Raw genomic sequence first — 24,274 nt, forward strand, 5'->3', positions numbered from 1 at the left:
TATTTGTTGGTGTGGTTCCCTGCTATTTCCTCCTTCTCATGTGTTGAATTCCTTCCCATCCTTTAAGTTTTCCTTGGTCAGTAATGACTCCTTTCATAGAACTTTGCTTTGTACCTCTAAGGCATTTAAAAAGAGTATAGTGGAGTAATGGAAAGAGAATGGCAGTCAGAGGAACTGAGAGCTAATACAACACCCCTGTGACTTTGAGATCACTTAATTCCTCTAGGCCTCAATTTCCTCATCTGTAAAACAAAAATGGTTGGATTAAATGACACCTAAGGTCCCTTCCCGCTTTGAATCCTATGACCTAGGAATTCTGGAAGGATTAGTTAACAACATTAGACTCAAGAAGGAAGGGAATAATTTATGTAATAAAATATTGTAAAGATAATCAACTATGAAAAACATAGCAACTGTGATCAAAACAACGACTCATGATGAAACATGCTCTCCACCTCCAGAGAGAGCTGATAGACTCAGAGTGCAGAGTGAAGAATATTTTCTCTCCCTCCCTCACCAAACGCAGGCATTTGTTTGCAAGACTATACATACCGGTAACACGTTTTGTTTTTCTCACCTCTTCAATGGGTAAGGAAGGGGTAGGAGGGAGGAAGAGAATTAGGAATGGAAAATAAAATAAAATTTAATTAAAAAATTAAATAATTTTTAATCCAAAAAAAGTTAGGCTCAGTTTGGCATGGAAGGTTGTATATCATAATGATCTGTATTAGATATAATCTCCCTATTAAACTGTAAACTTCAGGAGGGTGGGGATCCAGTCTTAACTCTATCTCATCCTCATAGCAAATGCTTTATATGCAATAAGTACTTAAGAAATACTTGCTGAAACAAAGAATAATGGAGGGAACAGGGAAAGAAAACAAAAGGCCTGGAGACCAACTGTAATAATACACTCAAGAGAACAAAGGGCAGAAGCTGCTATGGGAACAAAGAGCAAAGACAGGGAAGATCCAATATTGAAGGTATAGAACACTAAGGAGAAAAAGGAGTCACAGATGAATAAAGTTTTGTACCTGTGTGAATGAGAGAATGGTTGATGTCATTGATAAATATAGGGAATTCAAGGAAAAGAACAGGTTTAAGGAAAAAAGATGATGAGTTTAGTTTTAGGGACAATGATTTTGAGATAAAAGCAAGATACTGAAGTGGAGATGATTGGCAGACAGCTGAAAATGGGGTCTGACACTTGGGAGGAAAAAGTCAGAGCTAAAGAGATACAAAGATTATGTGTACAGAGGTGGTAGCTGAAGGCAGGGAGGAATTAAATGACCAAGGAAAGCGACTGTAAAGAGAAAAGAAGACTGAAGAAAAAGTCTCAGGAGAGTTCCACATTTTGTTGCTTCGAGATTCAAGAAAAATCATCAAGGAAAGATCAATAAGGAAGGAAGAGAACCAGGAGTCTACAGTGTGATGGAAGCAAAACAAACAGAGATCAATAGTACCACATGATGCAGAAACATTAGGGAGGATAAAGACTGAGAAAAAGATCACTGGATTTGGTCATGAGATTATTGGTGATCCTGGAAAGGGGGGGAATGTAAACCCAATTGCAAGCATTAAAGAGTGAGTGAGCGAGCAGTGTGACAGTGTAGGTGGTGAGTACAGACTAAGAATTCAAGAGAAGGGAGAAAGAGTAGAGGTTTTGATGGGAAGACAGCTAATGGTTTCAATATTCTCAATAAAGTAGGAAGTGAACGAGGCCATCTGCTATGTGTTTGAGGATGAGGCTGGGCAGTGAATTGATGTAAAAGCCTTTTATTTTCTGAGAAATTTCTTTAAATCTTAAATCTGAGAGCTAGTATAGGCCACCAAATCCAAGGTATTTCTTAGCAAACAAGTATACACATATATTTTACTGTCTCAAAATATGATACAACCTATTATGCCCAGAGAAAATATAGAGAAGTGGAAGGAAATATATTAGGCCAAAAGAACTGCCAAAGTGTTTCACCTGCCTGGGGTGATTCAGAGAATCTGTCAGGTCATTAAGAAATACTTTCAGTTAACTAACCCAAGGCTTGGGGGTTGACCAAGAGAGGAGCTTTGAACAAAATGAGATTTCTAGACTTAACCTCGACTAAGGCAGAACTCTTTGGGTCACAGGAGACTTGTTGGATTTATCTTACATTAGGGTAATAGACTTAAAAAATCTTGGGAGCTAGAACTTACCTAGCTCATAAGAATAGTAGGCAAACAGCCTTGTTTCTCACTATATTCTATTTAGGTCTGCCTGAAGCAGTGTGGTATAGTGTTAAGAGAGCAAGACTTGAAGTCAGAAGTGACCTGGGTTTGAATTCTACCTCTGATGCTTCCCAGCTGGTGATCGTGGGTCATTAGTTAATTTAACCTCTTTGAGGTTCAGTTTCTTCATCTGTATAATGGGGAGGGTAACACAGTGTGCCTTTGTCACATGAATGTTGTGAGGATCAAATGAAATCACATATGCAAAGCACTTTGTTAATCTTCTAAGTGCTATGTAAATGTCAGTTGCTATTATCATTATTTTGAAAACTCAAAACTAGATATAAGGTTAGGACCAAAATATATTAAGCAATATGATAATACAGTGTACAAATGTTCTATATATATATATATATATTTTCAAATTAGCAAATATGTTTAACTTTTAAAAACTAGTTAAAGGCAATAAATTGTCTATCTGTAGTGTTGATCCCTTAAAAATCAATTTTTCCTTAGCATCTATGCTCAATCTAAGAAAAAGAAATATTTACATATTTTTCTACATTTGATGTGATTGTGCTGTCACGAGTTCCTAAAGCAAAGTGGTCCCCAACTTCATTTATAAAATATACATACACTGGTAATATGAATGAACTAACTTCTATGCTTTTCTGGTTAAGATACCTATACCTCTAATTACACACCAGGAAAAACTTTTAAGGAAAATGTTCCTTAATATTAAGTGTGCAATTATATACCTGGATAACACCTGACACCTAAATAACTTAGTAACCTCAATATTCTCAGTTGAAACAATTCTGGTAAAATTATACTATTAACAGGATTGAACAAAACCTTAAGAGCTTAGTCCTTCTGGGTAAAACAATCTGGATATTTAACTGGCTACTACAGAACACATATAGGTGGCTAATGTGCAAATAATAATATAGTTGATTTACTACAGTATAATCTTCTCAAAATGACCTGATGGCATTTTAATAATACACTGAGAAGACTCAAATTTTGGGAATGTTAAGTCCAGACTCTTGGTCAATAAAGGCGAGAAATGGCATGTTATGTTAAGATAGCAGCAGCTCTGGGAGCTTACAGGTTATTGTCCTTCATATTTGAAGATGATATCACTATGCACACTATGTCCGACTGTGGCTAACCAGACCAATGTGAGCTTGGAAGGCTCTCCCACAGGTCAGGCACAAATAGCCTACATGAACATTTGGGAGTGGAGATGTTTAAATTTGCACATCACATGTTTCTTTCAAGCTACTTACAATGTACATTATGAACTCTAAATTGCATAGGTTGTGACGAGTAAAGGGATGGGCAGCTTACTGAACTGGTCAAATCAAAAGGCATTTATTAAGCATGTGCCAATCACTGTTGTAAGCACTGAGAATACAAAGAAAGGCCAAAAATAGTCTGTCTTCTTAAAGACCTCACCAGTCTAACACAGAAACATCATGAAAACAACTATGTACAAAGGAGAGAAGGGGGCATATATGAAAGGTATTTATATATATAGACACACACATATATGTTTTAGACACACACACACACACACACACACATATATTTATAGGACTTGGAAACTAATTAGAAATGGGGGGAGGGGTTGATAGTGATGAGCTGAGGATAACACTTAGGTTCCAAGTCTAGGTGATGGGGATGATGCCCTTGATAGTAATAAGGAAGTTAGGAAGAAATGAGCATTTTTGGGAAAAGTTAATGAGTTCAGTTTTAGACATAATGAAATTAAGATGCTCATGGGACACCCAGTTTGAGATGTATAATAAGCAGATGGAGATATGGGCATGCAGGTTAGTAGAGAGGTTAGGGCTAGATAAATGGATCTGAGAATCTTTGCATAGAGATTATAACTGAATCCAAGGGAACTGATGAGATCACCAAAAGAAAAAGTAGAGAGGGAAAAGGAAAGCCTTGGGGGAAACACCCATGATTACAAGGTGTGACTCAGATGAAGATTCAACAAAAGAGACTCAATTGGTCTGTCAATCTGTATCTTGGTAAGCACTGCTAATAAGAAAGAGGCAGCGATATGGTTGGATCGCATTTGTGAAATTATGTAGCACTTCTGGCGATTTCAAGATATGCACTGCTACAAAAGCCTATCCCTTTAATAAAACCATGCTCCCAGTAATGCTATCTAGCTGTGTATTATAAAATACTACACCCTCAGAAGAAATAAAAAGATAATAATCCAAAGGTCAATGGAAAGATGTATGGCTGAGTGTAATCTGGGTGAAGCATGCTATCAACAGAAACCTGTATGCCACAGGTGGCATATGTGATGCATTATTGAGGACATACATGTTCTGAAACAAGTTAGGCAAAAATGAGAGCAAACAGAGAGCTTGAATTAATATCTTGTATGCGCCAATGTATTAAAGAACATACTAGGTTAATCCTCTATGGAAGATTTATGGGAATTCTAGGACATGAATTATACAGAATGAGAAGTTGTAGAGTGCTTTGCACTTTATCAACATAGAGAGTAACCACAGTGATGAAATGATGTCTGTCAAAGAATTAAAAAATGTCAAGCATTTGTTCTGGGGCTTGAGTATATTTCTACCTTTACCATTCAGTCAAATATTAGCAAACAGAAGTCTACAATGAAAGAGAGATAGTTTCACCTCAAACCACATTTACAGATTAAGAAATTCTCTACTTTGCCATCTCTACCTCATGTGTTTCAGTAATATAACCTTTGTAGAAAGTTAAATATTCCCCAGAATGCAACAAAGTGGTATAAAACCAGTCCTCAAATCAGAAGATCTTACCTATGTACAAAATGATGTTTGTGCATTATGGCAAGTCCAGCAGCAATCTCACAGGCCATTCTCTGTAGCAGCATTATTTGTGAATCTCCTTTAATATGTTCCTGTTCACTACACAAATATGCTTTTAAGTCACCCTGGAAAAAATAAATTAACATATGTTACTATTTTTGAATGCCAAATATGCCCAAGAGATACTTTAGATGAAAGCAGCAACTAAACACATTACTTGGTTAACATCAATCAACAAGGTTATTAGCAGTTATAAAATAAATGAACTTAATAGCCTCCAACTCATCAAGTCTTAAATCAAAAATAATGATTCTTACAAAACACAATTTAAATACATAGTGCTTTTCTTATTAGTATATTATAAGTGACCATCATATCACCTTCTTCATCCAGCCAAACGTGAAATAGTATATGCACAACATTAAAAAAAAAAAAACCAAAAAACAACAGCTCTGCATTATTGCATTACTTATAACATAGCTTTGACTTTTAAACCAAACTTAAGAAAACACAGGAATACAGAATTATGTACCTGCACTTAGTCCAACTCATTTTACAGATAAGAAAACTGAAAATGGGAATACAGATTAAAAATTTTTATTGATATCTTTTGTTTTTACATAACCTGCATTTCCTGATGTATCTTTTCCTCCTTTGTGTTTCCTTATAACAAAGAAAAAAAAAAAGGGATGGGAAAATAAATAGTTCAGAAAAATTAGCCAACATATCCAAAATGTCTGCCGCAATTAGTAGCGTTCCATACCTAAAGTTCCCACCATTTCTGTAAAGAAGAAAGGAAGGTACCTTCTCACAGCACTTCTTTGGGGCCAAACTTGGTTATCATAACTTCATAACATTCATTTTAAATTATACTGGTGCTAGGTCACACAGGAGATAAGTAGAACTGCAATTCAAACCCAGGTCTTTTGATTTCAACCCACTGTTCTTGCCACTCTATCACACTGGGGATCCTTAAGAATCTAACACTGACCAATTTATAGAACTAGAAGAGGAAAGGGGAAAGAATGAGGTAGAATCAATAACAATTTATTCAGGTGGTCAAATAGGTTACCTAGCACCTGCTATGTGGTGGAAAAGTCTAGCCTCTCTTGAAACGACATGATTCTTCAACAAGTATTTTCCCTTAACTATATCTTTCCATGAATTAAAAAACTTCACTAAGTTAATAATTCTGATAAAAAAGTATAAACAAGATGATAAAATTTAGCTTTGCATTTATACCCCTAAAACTACCTAAATTTTAAAGTCTGAGACACTAAGTCATTCCCATGTTGCCACCACATAATTCTCCAAATTCACTGGGACTTCTTTTACACGTTCAGTTAAATAACTGGGAATGTAAATCATTGTTGAAAGTAGTTTCAAAAATTATATGAGGGGAAGTGGTGATCAGGGAGGTTCAAAATATAATAACTAAAGAAAAAAGGAATTGATTATAACAACAGAGAACATTTCTACTGTTATATCTTCAGTTTTTTGATAATGACTTTAAATCCACATTTAGACTTATACTGAACTTTGATTAGATTCTAAATTTAAGCTTTTTATAATTATATTAAATAAGATCTATAACTAGATCTAAAAAACGGGCATATTAAAAATGAAGATAACTATATTCTCAGCTTCTCATTGGGAAAGAAAACTGAAAATACCTTTGAATTTTAAATTAAAAAAGAGAAGTGTAAAATCAAGGAAAAAAGGTAATGCTAACTAAAAGGCAAGTTTTTCTTTTAAAATTTTAGTTAAGCTCTGAAGAACTCTAATATATTACAGCTCTTAGCAAAGACTGCTGGATTATCATACTGTTCACTGAAAATAATTTTTAAGCCAAACACTATTTTTGTTCACAAGGAAAGCAAGTCTTAAATGTCCCACTCCCTCAGGAATTAAGTATATATTTTACATTGAATTTATTTATTTTATGTGTCTTTTAAAATTCTCTTTTGTCACTTTTATGACTTTTTCTCTATCTTAAATGAGGAATAACCTCAAAAAATAAAAAACCCGCCATCATACACATTGCTCTACGAAAAGTAGAAGTCAATAAATGTTGATTAATGCAAATTAAATTAATTCAAACAATTCAAGCAAATGATCACAGAGTTATAAGTTAAGGAGGACACTTAAAGGCAATCTATTTGGAAACTAAACAAGAAAAAAGATGTATATCTACCTTTCCAATGGAATATTAAAATCCAGTCTATTACGCAGACTCCTTAACTATAAGGCCATCTTATCAGATCTATCAAAGAAAGAGGCCAAACACAAACCTATGGGCATGATGATTTATGCTCTATAATATTCGGCTATTTATCAAAATAAACAACAACTTTTGCCAAACAGTTAACATTTTTCACAAGTGCCTTCTACTACAAAGGTAGAAGGAGAAATGGCAAGGTGGCAGCAGTCATTTAAAAATGTTTCTAGAGGATATTCATGACCAGATATTGTTTTTTCTGAAATGTCTTTCTTCCTTCCTATGTCACTAAAACCCAAAAGACTAAGGTAAAGGTTTGTTAAACTTATATAACTATGTTAAGATGGTAATAGCAATCCTTCACATGGAGAAAAATGACTAATAAGCCATGGACAGGCTTCTCTTTTAATACTTATATAATTTTTCCCAATGATATTCTCCCAAGTTAAGACATTCCACATTAGAGCAGGATATAGGGATGATTCTATATGCCAGTTATTAGAACACTGCCAGTACTTGGTTTGATTGCTCATAATTATTTTGTAATCAATGGGGTCCAGAAGGAAACGATTCTATGTTTAAAAGCATTCACATGGTACATTCAGCATTAAGTCTTTGGTTTCAATAGATTTCACATTACAGCAACTGGTTCATATTGGTTTGTTCAATTACAGAATTGCCAGTCCTTATTCAGATTTTTAGCTCCTGGAAAATACTGAGGTCATCCAGTTATAAATTTTCATTATCATTTAAATGAAACAATGTTAACTCCCCCCATATAATACCTATGGGCCAGGATTGTATTGTATTGTTTTATATTGTTTCATTAAAAAGAGGGGTGGAGTGGGGTTGGAAAGGCTTTAGAATGGCACTTTCTACTTTGAAAAAATTAATTACAATGGGCATTTAATAGTTTATATTGTAGATGAAAATCAAACACCCTAGAGAAATCTGAATTTTTAAAATTTCCACAAACCTGTCATCTTCCACATCTAACTGTAGAGGGCAGCAAGTAACTACAACATGTTACTTTAGGTCTCTGAGCTAACGTCTATGACTCATTTGAAATATGCTGAAAAAGGATTATACAAATACCTTTTAAAAATTCTAGAGAAATGAACAGAAATTGTTCTGAGAGACTTAATTTTTATAGTGGGCTATACTGAACTAAGTATTTCCAATCTAAAAACTGAATGGGAAAAAGAATAGGTGAAAATGAAGGTTTCACAATTATTAAACAAATGAATATGCCATTTCTTCACCTAGTTTGTTTTAATTATAATTCTAAATAAACAGTACAGGTAAAGTAACATTCACAAAGTAATTCAGAATGTACATATCCCCACCTAATGTACTCTATTTCTATACCTTCTCAAATAAAATCAAGTGGTTTTTAAAAAATATTACATATGGCAAAATGTATCTCTACTTTAGAATGCTAGACTAAATAGCAATCTTACATAGGGAAAATGGGTGTAGAGATATGAAATTTTTTGTTGAGAAAAATTAGGTTTTGTTTTATTTTTTACAGTGAACTTACGGTTGCAGAAGAGTCAGAGGATGCAGGAATGAGTTAATTCATCAAAAAAAGGCTAGTTTAAGAATGTTTACTGCAAAAGGAAATTAATGATAAAAAAGTAAAAAACAAACAGGAATACAAGTGATGAGAACAGGATCCAAGATGTTCTTACAGAAAGATGTAACTCAGCTCAAAGAACTTAAAAAAGAAAGGGCTAAATGTCCATAAAGCAGAATAAACAACTATTCAAAGATTTTTGTTGGGACAGAATTTACCAGACCCTAGCTACATTAGCCAGGAGAACTTATTGAACCTCCACATCATTTTCCATAAATCCCCTCACACAGTTGCCAGTGGGTACAGATTCTCATCACCTCAACTATCTCTCATGCCAGATGTTTTCTTAAAAGAAGTCTGACACTCAATGAACTCCAATGTCTCCCCGTTACGTTCAGGCATTTAAAGCCCTTCCCACCTCTCCAGTTTTCTTACACCTTAATCTCCACCATGTACTCTACAATCTAGCTACACTGGCCTTCTTCCTGCTCTCTGCATTTGACACTGTCTCAGTTGTGTGCCTTTTCACTGGCTGTCCCTTATGCCTAGAATGTTCTCCCTCCTCACTTTTACCTTCTGGTTTCTCTGGCTTCCTTCAAGACTCAGCTCAATCCTACTTTCCGCAAAAGATCTTTCCTATCTACGCCCAACTATCTACTCTGATTATATCTTGTTTGATCATCGCTGTTTACACATTGTCTCCCCATTAGAAGGTGAGCTGCTTGAGGGAAAGACCATATCCTCCAGTACTTCCTAGTTCTGACATCTGCTACTGTGTGTCCTCAGGGGAGTCACTTACTCTCTCTAGGCTTCAATTTCCTAATCTTAAAATGGAGGTTTGAACTAGACGAACTCTAAAGTCCCTACCAGTTCTAAATCTTATAATCCTACAAAGAAAATTTAATTTAAAAAAAAAAGAGAGAGCAAGATACAACAGCCTAAGCTGGGAGCTGGAAGGAAGATGAACCAGCAAGAGGAATGAACTTGAGAGTCTCGAACTGGCGAAGAGGGTCATTTACAGGCCTTCACAACCTAGTTCCAGTCTACATTCCTAGCCTTTACTCATCACTCCAGCCAAATTGGATTTCTGCTGTTCCTCTTATGTGACGTTACACATCCTGTTAGTATCCTGTATATATGACTATCCCATTTACCTAGAATGCAACCTCTCCTCACTTCCCCCTCTTAGAAACCCTATTTTTCTTCCACACTTAGCACCTTCAGCTAACTCCTGCACCTCGCTCATCCCTTTGCCGAGTGCTCCTTCGCTGCTGCCGCAGCCCTAGCATGGCTCTCTGCTTGCTGGCCACCCTCCTGAGCAAGATTCCAGAGCAAGGACTGTCAGTGGTCTGCTCCCTCACTGTCTTATGGCCAGAACCCCTCTTCCCCAGCCTGACCAGGGTGTCTGGGCAGAAGGCACCTGAACCTTTCCCGCCGAGTGAGCCCAATCCTTTGCCTCTGCAACCTGCAGATCCAGAATTTAATCATGGTACAATTGAATTGGCCAAACGACTTGTAGAAATTGGACATAAGCTGCATTTTGAATACCGTTTGAAAACTGTTGTCCACGCCTTCCAACACAACCTTAAGTTAACTGACAGATGGCTTTAATAGTGAAGATCCAACCCCAGTATGTTGGATGTTGTAAAAGGTTTTGAGGGCAAAATGTGGAAGAAACTGGCTTTTCAGTGAATGCTATAAGATTTGCCAGAAGCCATTCTTTTCAACCATGGAAAATCAAGAAGACACTTGGAACCTGGAGTGTTTGCATTTCAGCATTTTCAACACGGTTCAGTGGAAAACTAATGCTCATATGAAATATTACATGTCACTTATAGATGCAGATAAAATGTTTACCTTAAACAATGTCTCAGCACTAAAACAGGATTTCTAGTTAAATCTGCATTATGACCCCTGAATGTTTCAATTTGCATACACTACCATGTAATTTCCAATTACATGTGTACATAAAGAATTTGGCTCTTACCAACAAGAGACATATCAGGCCTTATCTGGTTTATCCCTGAAACAATGATCATACAGAGTACATAGTGAATTGTACTGATTTGGCTTCTTTTAGATGTAATTAGTAGATGGATTTGAAAGAAAATGGTGGGGTCTTTTTGTTTTTTTAACTATGATTTGTAATGTGCCTTCCACTTATTTATTTAATTTATGGTTAAAAATTCATAGCCCATTTATGTATTTAAAAGGTTATGCTATGTGAGGACTATGTATGACAGTGTTTGGCATGCTATTACAATAAAGTTAAATCAAAACCTGGGGGAAAAAAATATAGTCGCTAAATGGAGAGATTGTGTTAGGGTGGCCTGAAGGGTAAGATTTGGGACATCTTATTTTTATCAAGGAAACTAACTGCACTTAAATTAAATGATCTCCCAAAAAATGAAAGCCTTATCAAAAGTTATTAAATTTACTTTGAATGGATCACTTCACACCATGCTACTAAAGGCATATGAATTCCTTCTAATACAGTACTCATGTGACTTTTGTTTAGTAATTATCTCAAATATGACTCCAGAGTATCACACAATTCAGAGTATCACTTCCTTAAAGCAGTAGGAAGAATCCTGAACAAATTATGTTCATGAAATCACTTTTCTTTGGAATGCATTATCTTCATGACTGATACTAAAACATTTCAAACTCCATCATGAAATTTAAATGAAAATATCAATCAACAAGCATTTAATTGTCTACTAAATACTTCGAAGGCATGTTGCTGAGGCAATGAGATCTAACAACAAAAGTTAAAATGTTTGTCCTAGAGACGCTTACTAATCTAGCACACGTACATATAATACATTGGGAGGAAGGCTACTAGCAGCTGAAGGGGTCAGGACAGTTTTCATATCGAAGGTTCTGCTTGAGTTAAGACTTAAAGAAGCTAAAAATTCAAAGATGCAGAGGTGCGGAAAGACTGTATGGGGGATAGCCAGTGAAAAGGAAAGGAGATGGGAGAAAGAATGGCTTATGTAAGGAATGGTGAGATAGCCAGATTGGCTGGACTGTAGTATCCATAAAGAAGAATAAAGTAAGGAAAGTCAGATAGATGGGGTTATACTGTAAAAAGGCATTGAAGGTCAAACAAGAGCTTATATTTAATCCCAGAGATGATACAGAACCAGTTGCTCCTAGTTGCCATGAAGCTTATGTCCTTCTCTAAACAACAGCATTCAGAACTAAACACAATATACTAAAAATGTGTGACCAGAGCAGAATAAAGTGGGACTACCTTCTACTTAGGCTTGAATGCTATGTCTTTCTTAATGTAAACTATGATAGCATAAGCATTTTGGCTGCCACTATTGACTTATACTGAACTTGCAGACTACTAAAAATCTTTTTTCAGTTAACTTTTTATCTAGCCATGCCTCTTCCATCTTGTGTTTCTGAAGCTGATTCTTTCTGAAACCATATCTAAGACTTTACAATTATCCTTATTCAATTTCAATATTTAATCAAGAAAAAAGAGACAACTTTTTCACACATAAAGGACTATAAACAAAAATGTTCTCCATTTTAAATTGCAATTAAAAAAAAATCCCTATGCTGAAAAATAAGCTACTTGCTTTGGATTAAGATTAAGAATATATTATTTACTTGATTATTTAAAAATTTCAACTCTAGTACTATATTCAGGAAACCTAATTATTGGAATCTATGTGAAAACAGAGCTACTAGGTGATGAAAATTACTAGTACTGAGGTAGATATGTAGTGCAAGTGGACAGAGTGGTGAACCTGTCAAGAAGACTTGAGTTCAAATTTTCCCTCAGACAATTACTAGCTGTGTGACCTATGCAAGTCACTCAACCCCTGTCTGTCTCAGTTTCCTCATTCGTAAAATGGTGATAATAATAGGACCTACCTCCCAGGGTTGTTGTGAAGCTAAAAGGGAACAAAGTGCTTTGCAAATTTTAAAGCACAATAAATACACTAGTTGTTGTTATTATTTTATTTACCTAAAATATTGGTCCCATTTCTTTTGAGAAATAAGTTTCTATTGATATTTTCTTTTTTACATCATAATTATCCCAAGTATCTCTCTACCTCCCCTTCCCTGAGAGCCATCCTATACGACACATGATTTTTTTTAGAGAGGAGAAAAAAACTCAGCACAACTTTGAAAATGCCAAAACATATGCAACGTGTGACACCTGTGGACTTTGCACCTCTGCCTAAGGGTTCGATTGGGGCTGTCTTCTCATATCTCTTAACTCAAGTCTCACTGGATAATTTTGTTACATTCACTTTTGATTTTCTGGTGTGTAGTTGTTTGTTCTACTTACACTGTTATTTTTACTGAATAAATTGCTTTTTTTTGGCTCTGCCTACTTCACTCTTCATCAAGTCATGTAGAATTTCCATGCTTCTCTGTATTCATCACACGCATAATTTCTTATAGCACCATAATATTCCATTATATTCATGTGCTACAAATTGTTTATCCACTCCCCAGTGATGGGCACCTGCTTTGATTACAATTCTTAGCTATCAGAAAAAGTGCTACCATAAATACTTTGGAGTATATGGGGACTTCCTCCTTATTGATGGCTTCCTTGGGATATAAGCCCAGTAATGCAATCTCTGGTCCAAAGGGCATGGACATTTTAGTCACCTTATAAATTGCTTTCCAAAATGGTTGTACTATTTCAAAGCTCCTCCGACAATGTCTAAGTGTCTTATCCTTTCACAACCCCTCCAACACTGACTGGTGCCATTTTTTGTCATTTTTGTCCTTTTGCAGGGCATGAGGGGAAACCTCAGGGTTGTTTGATTTGCCTCTTATTATCAGTGATTTGGATCATTCTTTTATGCAGTTATGAATACTTTGCAGTTCTTTTGAGAACTATTTGTTCATAACTTTTGACCACTGGGGAATGGCTAATAGTCTTATATATAATTACCAATTGTTCATATATCTTAGATACCAAACCCTTATCAGAGAAATCTGATACAAAGATTTTTTTCCCCCTACTTTAACAGGCTCCACTCTTAAGTTCATCTGATATTCAAATTCCAATAGGCCTTTAACCCCTTGACAACTAGGGAAGCACAGGAATCAAATTCATAAATCAATTATCATCAACAAATTTGAGGAGCAAGGAAGAAATTACCTCTCAGATCTATGGAGAGATCTAATAGCTTATGACTAAACAAGCAACTGAGAGGATTAAAAAAGATAAAGTGAGCTCTTTTGATTATATAAAATTTAAAATGTCTTGCACAAATCTAATGTAGTTAAAACTGGAAGGAAAACAAGTAACTGGGAAAAATTTTTGTAGAAAGTTTCTAGGATAAAAAATCCAAGATACATAGGGAACTGGCTCCAATGTATAAGACTGAGACCCATTCCTGATAGACAAATGGTCAAAGGATATGAACAGACAATTTTCAAAGGAAGAAATCCCAAACTATCAACAACAATATGAAAAAATGCTTCAAATCACTAATAATTAGAGAAATGCAAATTAAAGGAATTCCGAAGCTCTACCTAACACTCAGATCAGCAAAGATGACAAATGAGAAAATAAAAACTGGAGAGGCCATGGGAAAAGAACCACATTAATGCATGGTCAGTGGAGCTGTGAATTTTTCTAGTCATTTTGGAAAGTAATTTAGAACCATGCCCCAAAAGTTATTAAACTGTGCATACCCTTTGTACAACAGTCTCCTTCCCTATGAGGAGCCGGATGTGTGTGTGTGTGTGTGTGTGTGTGTGTGTGTGTGTGTGTGTGTGTGGCAATTGGGGTTAAGTGACTTGCCCAGAGTCACACAGCTGGTGAGTGTTATGTGTCTGAGGCTGGATTTGAACTCAGGTCCTCCTGACTCCAGGGCCAGTGCTCTATCCACTGTGCCACCTAACTTCCCCTGTGTATACCCTTTGACCCAGCAATACCACTACCAGGACGATGCCTCCAAGAGGTCAAATAAAGATGAAAAGCACCTATATGGACAAAAATATTTTTAGCAGCTCTTTTTGTAGTAGCCAAAAATTAGAAATTAAGGAAGACTCCATCTAATGGAGAAAGGACAAACAAATTATTGTATATGAATGTAATGGAATATTATTGTACCATAAGAAATGATAGAACAGACAGTTCTGAGGAAATGGGGAAGAACTCTATGAATTGATGTAAAGTGAGCAGTGAGCAGAGGCAGAACAATTTACACGACGATAATCAACATTGTAAAGAAAGACAACTTTGAGAAACTTCAGCACTCTGATCAATAAAACGATAAAAAAACTATGAAGTCAGAGAACCAAAGATGAAGTAGGCCACCCACCTCCTGCCAGAGGTGATGGACTCAAAACACATAATGAGACATACATTTCTGGACATGGTTAATGTGGGAATTGGCTTCACTGAATTATGCATATGTGTTACGAAGGTTTTCTTTTTCTTTTCTTGTTTAACAGGGCTGGAGAGTGGGGAGGGGAGCAGGAGGAGGAAAAAATGATAAAAGCTTATAAAAATAAATTTTTTAAAAATATGAGCATGTTTTGTAGGCAAAGGTCATGGTAACAAACAGGAACACAGTTCTCATTACTTCATTTTTTTTTGTATCTATAAAACCAAGAATTATGAATGAATTAACCCTATGTGACATTTAAGAGGAAGAGCAGAATTGTTGTTTAAAAAGTTAGCGCAAGTTGCCTGGCATTCTACTGGAATGTTAAATCATGTGTCAAGGATGCATTTGGATGAGGACCAGAATCTGATGGATGTAAGAAATTTTTTTCCACTTTTTTTTTTGTTATTGTTTTTGGACACAAGATTTTAATATGGGGATAGACTCAGGATTGCAAATCATATGTGTATGTGAATTCAATGGGGAGCATGTCAAACAAAAATAATTATGAAGATGGGCACTGTACAAGAACTGACTGTTTGCAGGAATGGTTAATGTTAAGGATTATGTATATAAGTAGTAGTCACTGACAGGTTGAAAATCAATCTTTTGTAAAGGAATTGGATTTAAACGTCACAATTACTGAATCTGACTGAAAACTGAGACAAAGAGAACGAAAAGGAAAAAAGAGAGGTTAACTGAACAAATGTATTAGGTAGGAAGGAAGAAGTTTTAGATCCTTTCAGCTTTAGTGAGCTGCCTAATAGTATATTAATTACTCAGCCAAAAAAAAAAAAAAGTTTACAAGACAGGAAGTGGACGAGTCATAGGTAAAATAAAGGAAAGGAATACCTACAATTGTTTATGGAATGTTAGACTTAATAGATACTTAATAGTACCACATTGCCATAGTTACCCATAAAGTTGAATTGAGCTTTTGAGCTTGGGCTCATCCATTTCTTTGGTAGCCTTACACAATGAGTGGAAGATCAAGTTGTTTATTATATCATGAAGAACCCAAGTTATTCTTTGACCTCAAGGCCTAGAGTCCAGGAAGTACAAGAGCTAACAAGATATTCCTCCTCCAGTGGGAACACGTAAATAAAACACTTCCCAGAAAAGTTTAGTTACGACTTTTTAATAAATTACCAGAAAAGCACCTGAAATTGAGGCAAGACGTTATGGTGAAACTGGTATTTGGCCCCCATGTCATATGTCTTTCAAATAAAGTCTTCTAAAAATCTGAACTTAAATTCTCTCTCCTGAAACTTACCATGTCACACAACTCAAACACCAGAAGATATGGGATGGCTTCCAAACATCGTCCAACACACTGAAGAATATTTGGATGTTGAAGAATACTATATTTTAAAAAACAAAAAACCTCAAGTCAATGTGCTTCATTAAGCATGCCAATAAAACTCCCACAAGGTTTTTATCACAATTTTTTTTGCACTGAATCAAATGTAAATCAATCATAACATACCAATATGTTAAGGACCTGTGATTTTAGATATGAGGGAACTCCCACTACCTATATAGACTGCAACCTCTTTCTAAGTCAGTTTTACTGAGTTGCCTGGCCTCACAGAGGCTGTGACTTGCCTGTGGTCACAGGGCTAGCAGGTGTGAGAGGCAGGAAATCAATTGTCTCCACTCAAATTCCTGCCCTTAAGTCCAGCATTATACCCCCCATCCCAGAGCATTCTAAATCAACTTTAAACATCAAGAGCAAACTAAAAATGACAAGATAAGCATGTTACTTTTGATCAGGAGAAACTGATTTATAATTTACACATAACTTCTTAATAAGTAAAGTAGTTCTCACTGTAGAGAGAACATTTCTATATTTCATCAAATGTTTTTTATTAAGGATAGTAATTCAAATTTACATAGAAAGGTTCAATTTTGAGCCAACATTTATTATAGTGCCAGTATACATTAGCAAATTTAATTATAGAATTATAATTCAACATTTAATATAGCTAGGTTATTTTTAGGGCAAATTAATATATCCTTTCAATGTTTTGCCATAGAGTATGAAAATTTCTTTAAATATTTCCCACAAAAGACACCACACTAATATAAAAAAAAGACATAGTAAGAAAAGTGTCTTCAATATTAAAAAAACAAAAAACTTCACTCAACAGAATATACTCACATCATTACACAACTTAAAGTTTACTTACTAGTATGGCTCTCCATTTTTCAAAAATTTATCTTGCTCCTTTGCATTCGCACTGGCTTTTAACTCCTTCACTACTACTCTTGCTACACTACTGCCTGTGTAAATCTCCCCAAGCAGAACCTGGAAACAAAGAATAGTTCCTTACATAAATCCCACCAAACTAGAACAGGAAGTCTCATTTCCTGACTAAAATCAACTGAAATATGGGGAAAAAATAAGATGTGAAGACAATAGTCCTTTTCTAAACCACCACTGAAAAGTTGTAGATAATTCTTTCAGAAAGAAGCAAATTATTCGAACATGTATACAGATAAATACCTTTTCTATTAAGCAAAACATATTATCAATTAACAGGTCAGTTTAAACGGCTATTTTAAAATTTTATTGGTCAGAAACATTTTACCTTGACAGGCTTATGTTAGTTTTCTTAGTTACATTTAAATAATGCAAAGGATCTGATTTTTAATTTGTCTGGGTACCCTATGTCCTATATGTTTTATAAATTACTATTACTGTGACTATGACCAAAAGACAGTATCCATTGTCCAGCCCAGTGTTGATGTGTCTCTCCAAATTTTGCTAGACTGATCATAACAGTCACTAGAATGTGCTCCAAAACTTTCTAATTGGGTAGGATCTGCTAGATCTTGTTCTCTAATGACACAGGCCTTAACAACCTCAGGCTTAAATCTAAGTAGTCATAAGATAACAGACTAGGGTTTTAGAAGTGGCAAGTAGTTATAAAGGGATAAAAGTACTCATTTCTTGGATGCAAGTAAGTAGCAAACCTTTAGATACATTCTAACTTTAAAATAATCATCACATTCCAGAAATAGTATGCCTTTATTTTGTACCTAAAACTATACACTGAGTATCTTCATTAGAGTAACAAAACACAAACTAAAAATCCTTAATAAAAATAAAGAAGCATAAAAAAACTAGTTTAACTGAATTTTATAAAACATTAAAGAAATACAGGATTAACAGAAGTGATTCAAGAAAAGCAGATCTGGGTAAAAAAAACTACAAGATCAAGTATGAAAAATGGCAAAAGTAATTTAGAGGATAGTAATTAAGGTAAAAATGACAACATAAATTAAAGTCAATAGCTAATGTGGCTTTAGATCAAAATGATCAAAGATGAAAAACCCTTTCTTTGTAAATATTTTAAAATTATTTCACTTGCTGGTTGAATAAACTAGTAATCTGTCGTAGAAAGGGTTGTAAATAAGCAAACAATATTTGCAAGGTAAATAAAAGGGTAGGTAAAATGTACACTACATAACTTTGCTAATGAACCGAGTTACAATTTTTTAAAGTAATAAGAATGACAATATGTGGGGAAAAAAAATACTGCCACCAATGCGGTAAATAAAGTACGTCAATAAAGAAAAGGAAGCTGATCTTTGTGATTTTAAGCCATGATGAGTATATTAGGGCAGAAAAGGCTCTTTTACTGTTGCTGTTTAATCTATTTTAGGGGAAAACGGAATGTTAAGGAAGGGGTAAGACAATTGAAATCCATGAGGCAAGATGTAGTCTTCAAGAATAATGGAGACAAACCAAATTTCCCTTTATGAATGGCTCTTGTACAGGTTAACCAGAGGAAGTCTAAAGACATATTAATCTAGAATTCAGCAAGGCATTCAGCCAAGTCTCTCATGAGATCCTTCTGAGTAAGACAGAAATATAACACAATATAATAATGGACTCTATCATAATAAAATGTTCAGAATGCCAAAATGAGACCTAAAGAGTAGAAAGATTATGACAGCTTAGAGGGAGGTGTCCAGTAGAATGTCACAAGAATTTGTTCTTCACCCTATTCTGTTCAACATTTAACAATACCTTATATAAATGGCAGGCAAATCAAATTTGTCAAAGACCTAGCTAAAAGAAACACTGAACATTCTGAATGACAAAATTGAGATATGAAAAGATTTTAAGACTCAACTATAAGATGAAATTCAAAAAGGATAAATAAAAGTTCTATGCTTAATTTTTTTTTTAAATTGAAATACAAATGGGAGAAGCCTAGATAGATAACAGTTCATGTAAAAAAGACCAAAACATTTTAGGGGACTGAAAGTTTGATATGAGTTAATAATGTGATGTGACCAATAAAAAAGTTAAGTCATTTTTAGACTGCATTAATAGAAGCTTAGAGTCCAAAATTGGGCAGTTTATAGTTCTACTATATTCTGTAATATCACATCTGGATTACTTTTTGGGCACCATATTCAGGAAGGACATTGACAAGATGGAGCACAAACATATGAAGACAATCAAAATATTGAGAGGACTAGAAAATAAGCTATTTGATGAATTATTGAAGAAAGTATAGGTTTTTACCATGGAGAAGATTTAGGGGAGATGTAAAGGTGTAATCAAATGTCATTTTAGATAGGGTGTCATGAAAAGGAGGGATTAAATTTATATTGCTTGATCCAGAAGGCAGAACCAGAAAATGACACTAACACGCAAAAAATAAAAGACTGACATGGAAGTGAGTTAGAAGAATCACATTATGTCAATATTTGGTTCTTTGCAATCTGGAAAAATTAACTTCTCAGGCAACACACAATTATAAGAAATTCCTATGGTGCTTGAAATGATTTTGTTGTAGTAAAATTTTATTATAATGAATATATTGTGAGAAGTCACATACCTGACCTGTATGACCGAGCAATGGCATTCACTATAGAGAAAATATTTCTACTTCAAAGGTCCATGATTTGAGCAGTGTGGACACACCCCTCACCAATACATATTACAAACCTTCTATACCTTAGGTGACAGTCTCTGTGAATTGCTGTGACAAAAAATTTATTACTCAATGGCTAATCTTCTCACAATAACATAGAAAAGAGTGAGAAACTGAAAGACCAGTAGTAAAAACAAATGCTTTCATGTACATATGTACATATCCTAATTACTTGATCTTTTAACTTTTACTTTATTTTGGTAGGTAGCTTGGGAATTGAAATTTGTTGAGATAACTGAGGGAAAGGTGAGAAGTAAAAGGATCTAAAAAATAACTCAGATGGTTAAGATCCAAAAAAATTCTAAAAATCTCAATCATAATTCAGCTTAACTTAGTACTCTCTCTCGCCATTCACTTTATAATGCAAAAACAAAAGTATAATATACAAAATGACTACAGCAATGTCGATGATAAAGTCACTAAAAGGAAACTGACCTCTGAGTAACTGAAAAATCTGTGAAGGTCCTGATAATGAAAAAAACCCATAAAACTCCCTATTCATGGAAGAAAGGTTAGGAAATACTAAGACAGATTAATGTATACAATGTCATATATGTGAACACTATTGGATATCTTTGCTGAAATGTTTTTCTTTGTCATGACAGAAGGATGAAGCTGAGACAGGAAGACTCCTCAAAAATGACCATAATGTAAAAACAGAAAGGCATCAAAAGCTTTGTTATACAGAATGGTTCTTTCTAATGGTATTCATTACAAAGAGAGAAGCAGTACAGAATACTGGAAAAATGTTGGAATGGGAATCAGGAGGCCAGGGTTAGGTATACTATTCTGACATGTTATATATATGTAATGATAGAGAAATCATTAACCCCTCGGAATCTCTTGCTTCTTCTAATACTTGTACTATGAACTTCACAGGACTACTGTGAGGAAAGTTCCTTCTAGGTCTCAAACATACTATACGATCAATATATGTCATATTGTTATGACAGGATGTTACTTGTATTTCTAAGGTTTTAAGAACTACTGATAGTTCTTTAAAAAAAAATTACAAAAAGCTAAAGAGTGCAAATTTGGAGGAACTTGGAAGAAAGAATTTCAGATAAAGACTTATTTTCTTTCTCCTCATCCCATAATCTCTAACATAAAACTCAAATGGTCAATTATGGTCATTTTGGTGTCCTAATCACAAGGTTGCTGAACCTAAAATCCTGCTTTCAGGCAGAAATGCATGGTAAATAAGACTGGGAACTAGTGAGGTGAAGGAGCAATGAGAAGTAAAAATTATCAGATAATGAAATATGTAGCACAAGAATGATTTCTCCAGCACTAAAAGTTCAACTAGAAAATTGATATATATACAAATACATAATTTGTAGAAATATTTTTTAAATGTGAGGAATTAAAGGATTCATATAAGATTTTCTGATATGTGATTTTCAATTACAACATCCAATAGGAATTCTACATGATGAAGGATGTAGATCAATCAGTCATAAGACCAAAATTTCACTACTAAAGCTTCAGAAATTAAATTTTTACCTTTCCAAACCAGCCATTTCCAATTTCTTGGATATAGTTTAGACTCTGGCGTGCAACTTGAGATTTCACTCCTTCTGTTACAGGGAAAAAAAAAAAACACAAAACCACACCCTGCTCCATCATATTAAATTTTTTTTAAAGGTCACCAGAATTTAAGTAACAAAGTCATCAGTCATATGATAAAATTTTTTCTGAACACAAATATCAATAAATATGAATGTTTCTATGTGCAAAAATGAGAAAAAACATTGTATATGAATCTACTTATGTACAACTTGTTTTGTTTTATTTACTAGCTTTCAGCACATTACTTCCAGAAACTGTCATGCTTATCTTTATTTCCCTCTAAACCTCCATTTGATCTCTTCTTTGAGTTGTTTTTTTTGTTTTTTGGCTAGGCAATGGGGTTAAGTGACTTGCCCAGGGTGACACAGCAAGTAAGTGTTATGTGTCTGATGCTAGATTTGAAATCAGGTCCTCCTGAATCCAGGGTTGGTGCTCTATCCACTGCGCCACCTAGCTGCCCCCTGTCTTCTCTGGGTTTTAAAAATTACTTATTTATGCTTTTCTTTTTTTTTCTCTGCATTATATTATATGTTAACTATCCCCTTTCTCCCTTCCAATTTGAAATTCGAAAGAAATTTCAAAAACCCTCTTCAGTAACAAATTAGCAGAACAAAACGGATTAATATATTGGCCATGTCTAAAAATGTATATTTCATTTTGCATCTCTAATTATTACCTCTCTGTGAAGAGATAGAAAGCATGCTTTGGCATTTGTCCTATGGAGTTGGGGTTAGTCATGACACTGACCAGAGTTTTAAGTATACATTCTATAACAAAAACTATGTATTATAGTTTCAAGTTTTTCCTAACATAACTAAGTACAAGCTTCCTAAGAGCAAGGGCTGTTTCCCTTTTGTCTTCACATCTTCAGTGCCTAGTAGTGTTTTACATTTATCAGATGGTTAAGAAATATTTGTTGCATTTATTAAAATACAAAAATTAGGTAAATGGGCAAATAACATTAGGATATTTCATTTTAAATATCAGAATCACCAAACTTCCCAAATAAGTAATTTGAACTACTGCAACCATGACACTATCAACTCAATCCTTAATTCTCTGCAATTTAGCTTCTGCCACCATAAACTACACTAAAACTATATTCTTGAAGGTGACACTGTCATTTTTTATCTTTGTATCCCTAATACCAAGCTTGGGGTCTTAAATACCATACGCCCCTCAAAAATGGGAGAGGTAAGTACAGTTCTATGCAAAGAACATAAAATAAACACCCAGTAAATTAACATATCCTACAATTTCAAACCCTCCATTTAAACCTTAGGCATTTGTATTAGTATTGTTTTGGAATAGACCTTCCTGAGCCTTCACTGTTATGAGAATCTCCCAAAGAGAAAACTCCCTCTACCAATAAAGATCTATATCTACTTTTCAATTTGTATTCTTACTGACCCGTCCAGGGCACTCACAGGTCAAGTAATTTGTCTAGAGTCACAAAGGCAATGTGTATCAGAGGTGAGACTTGAACTCAGTTGACTATCTATTCACTATACCACTATGCCTCTCTTGAACTTTAATAGAAAAAAACTAACACCTAAAAGAGATATAGCAAACACAACAGTTTGCTAAATAGTTTTTGACATATGTTGAAAAAATGTTTACGGTAATACTTAGCTAAATATATATATTTTATATATATAAGTGTTTGAGTGCAGATTTGAACTCAGGTCCTCCTGACTCCAGGGCCCATGCTCTATCCACTGCACCACCTAGCTAACACTAAATATAGATTTGATGTAGCTTTCCAATTCACGTATTAGCTCTTTTAACAGCAACTTAATTTAATAACTGAGTTATACTAAATATTTCTGGCTCCATTAATGCAAAGGGATTTGTACATCAAAATGCCATTCATTATACATTTAATACAAATGCCTGGGGCACCATTACACATTTGTGATAGTAAACTTACATAATCACAATAGATCTATTTATTTATTTTTTGTTTCTAACTATTTATTACATCAATTTACTCTAACCAATTACTGAAACCTAAGGAGTAGAAGGTGCAATTAATGATATGCTCTCTTATAGCTAATTTATAACATGTAGTAAATCTGTAGGATCCAACCAAATAGATCCCCAAATGTTGACTGTGAGATGTCAATCTTACTAACAGATCTACTCACTTCCTATGGTGCACTGAAGAGCAATACCAATTCAACAAATTCAATGAACATTTACTAATTAATTACCTACTATACAAGGCATCATGGTAAGTGCTGAAGATACAAAGACCAAAAAATAAAAAGAGCAAGAGAGTTTCTACCTTCCTGGTAACAGAGGCAGAAATTAATGTGATAATAAGTTAAGTATAAGATCTTAATTACTTTTTAACTATTATAAGTAAAAACAATGCTGGGATTTTCCAAGGCAAAAAGATATCTCTTTTTTTTTAAAAACACAGTAATACAATATCTGATCTATGTGATTCCCGAAGAAAGGGATACAGAGAATCTTATTGAAGGGATATGGTTTCTGGGGGCACGATAGAAGGTGACAGAAGGAAGAATTGATAAAGAATTATGGGGACT

The 24,274-nt window shown here is 34.6% G+C and overlaps 1 protein-coding gene across 1 annotated transcript in view; it reads right to left on the reverse strand.

Moving 5' to 3' along the window:
• The window catches only part of LOC114052271 (serine/threonine-protein kinase LMTK2-like), a 108,018-nt gene that overhangs the window by 33,970 nt on the left and 49,774 nt on the right, over positions 1–24,274 (reverse strand). Inside the window, exons 4-7 of the mRNA XM_027874809.1 lie at positions 21,657–21,730; positions 17,391–17,509; positions 16,475–16,562; positions 5,022–5,155 (exon numbers count right to left, since the gene is read on the reverse strand). Coding sequence (XP_027730610.1) covers positions 5,022–5,155; positions 16,475–16,562; positions 17,391–17,509; positions 21,657–21,730 — 415 coding nt within the window. The remainder of the gene's footprint in view (positions 1–5,021; positions 5,156–16,474; positions 16,563–17,390; positions 17,510–21,656; positions 21,731–24,274) is intronic.

Source organism: Vombatus ursinus, unplaced genomic scaffold (genome assembly GCF_900497805.2).
Source record: "Vombatus ursinus unplaced genomic scaffold, bare-nosed wombat genome assembly UNPS02014807.1, whole genome shotgun sequence".
NCBI classification, from domain to species: Eukaryota; Metazoa; Chordata; class Mammalia; order Diprotodontia; family Vombatidae; genus Vombatus; species Vombatus ursinus.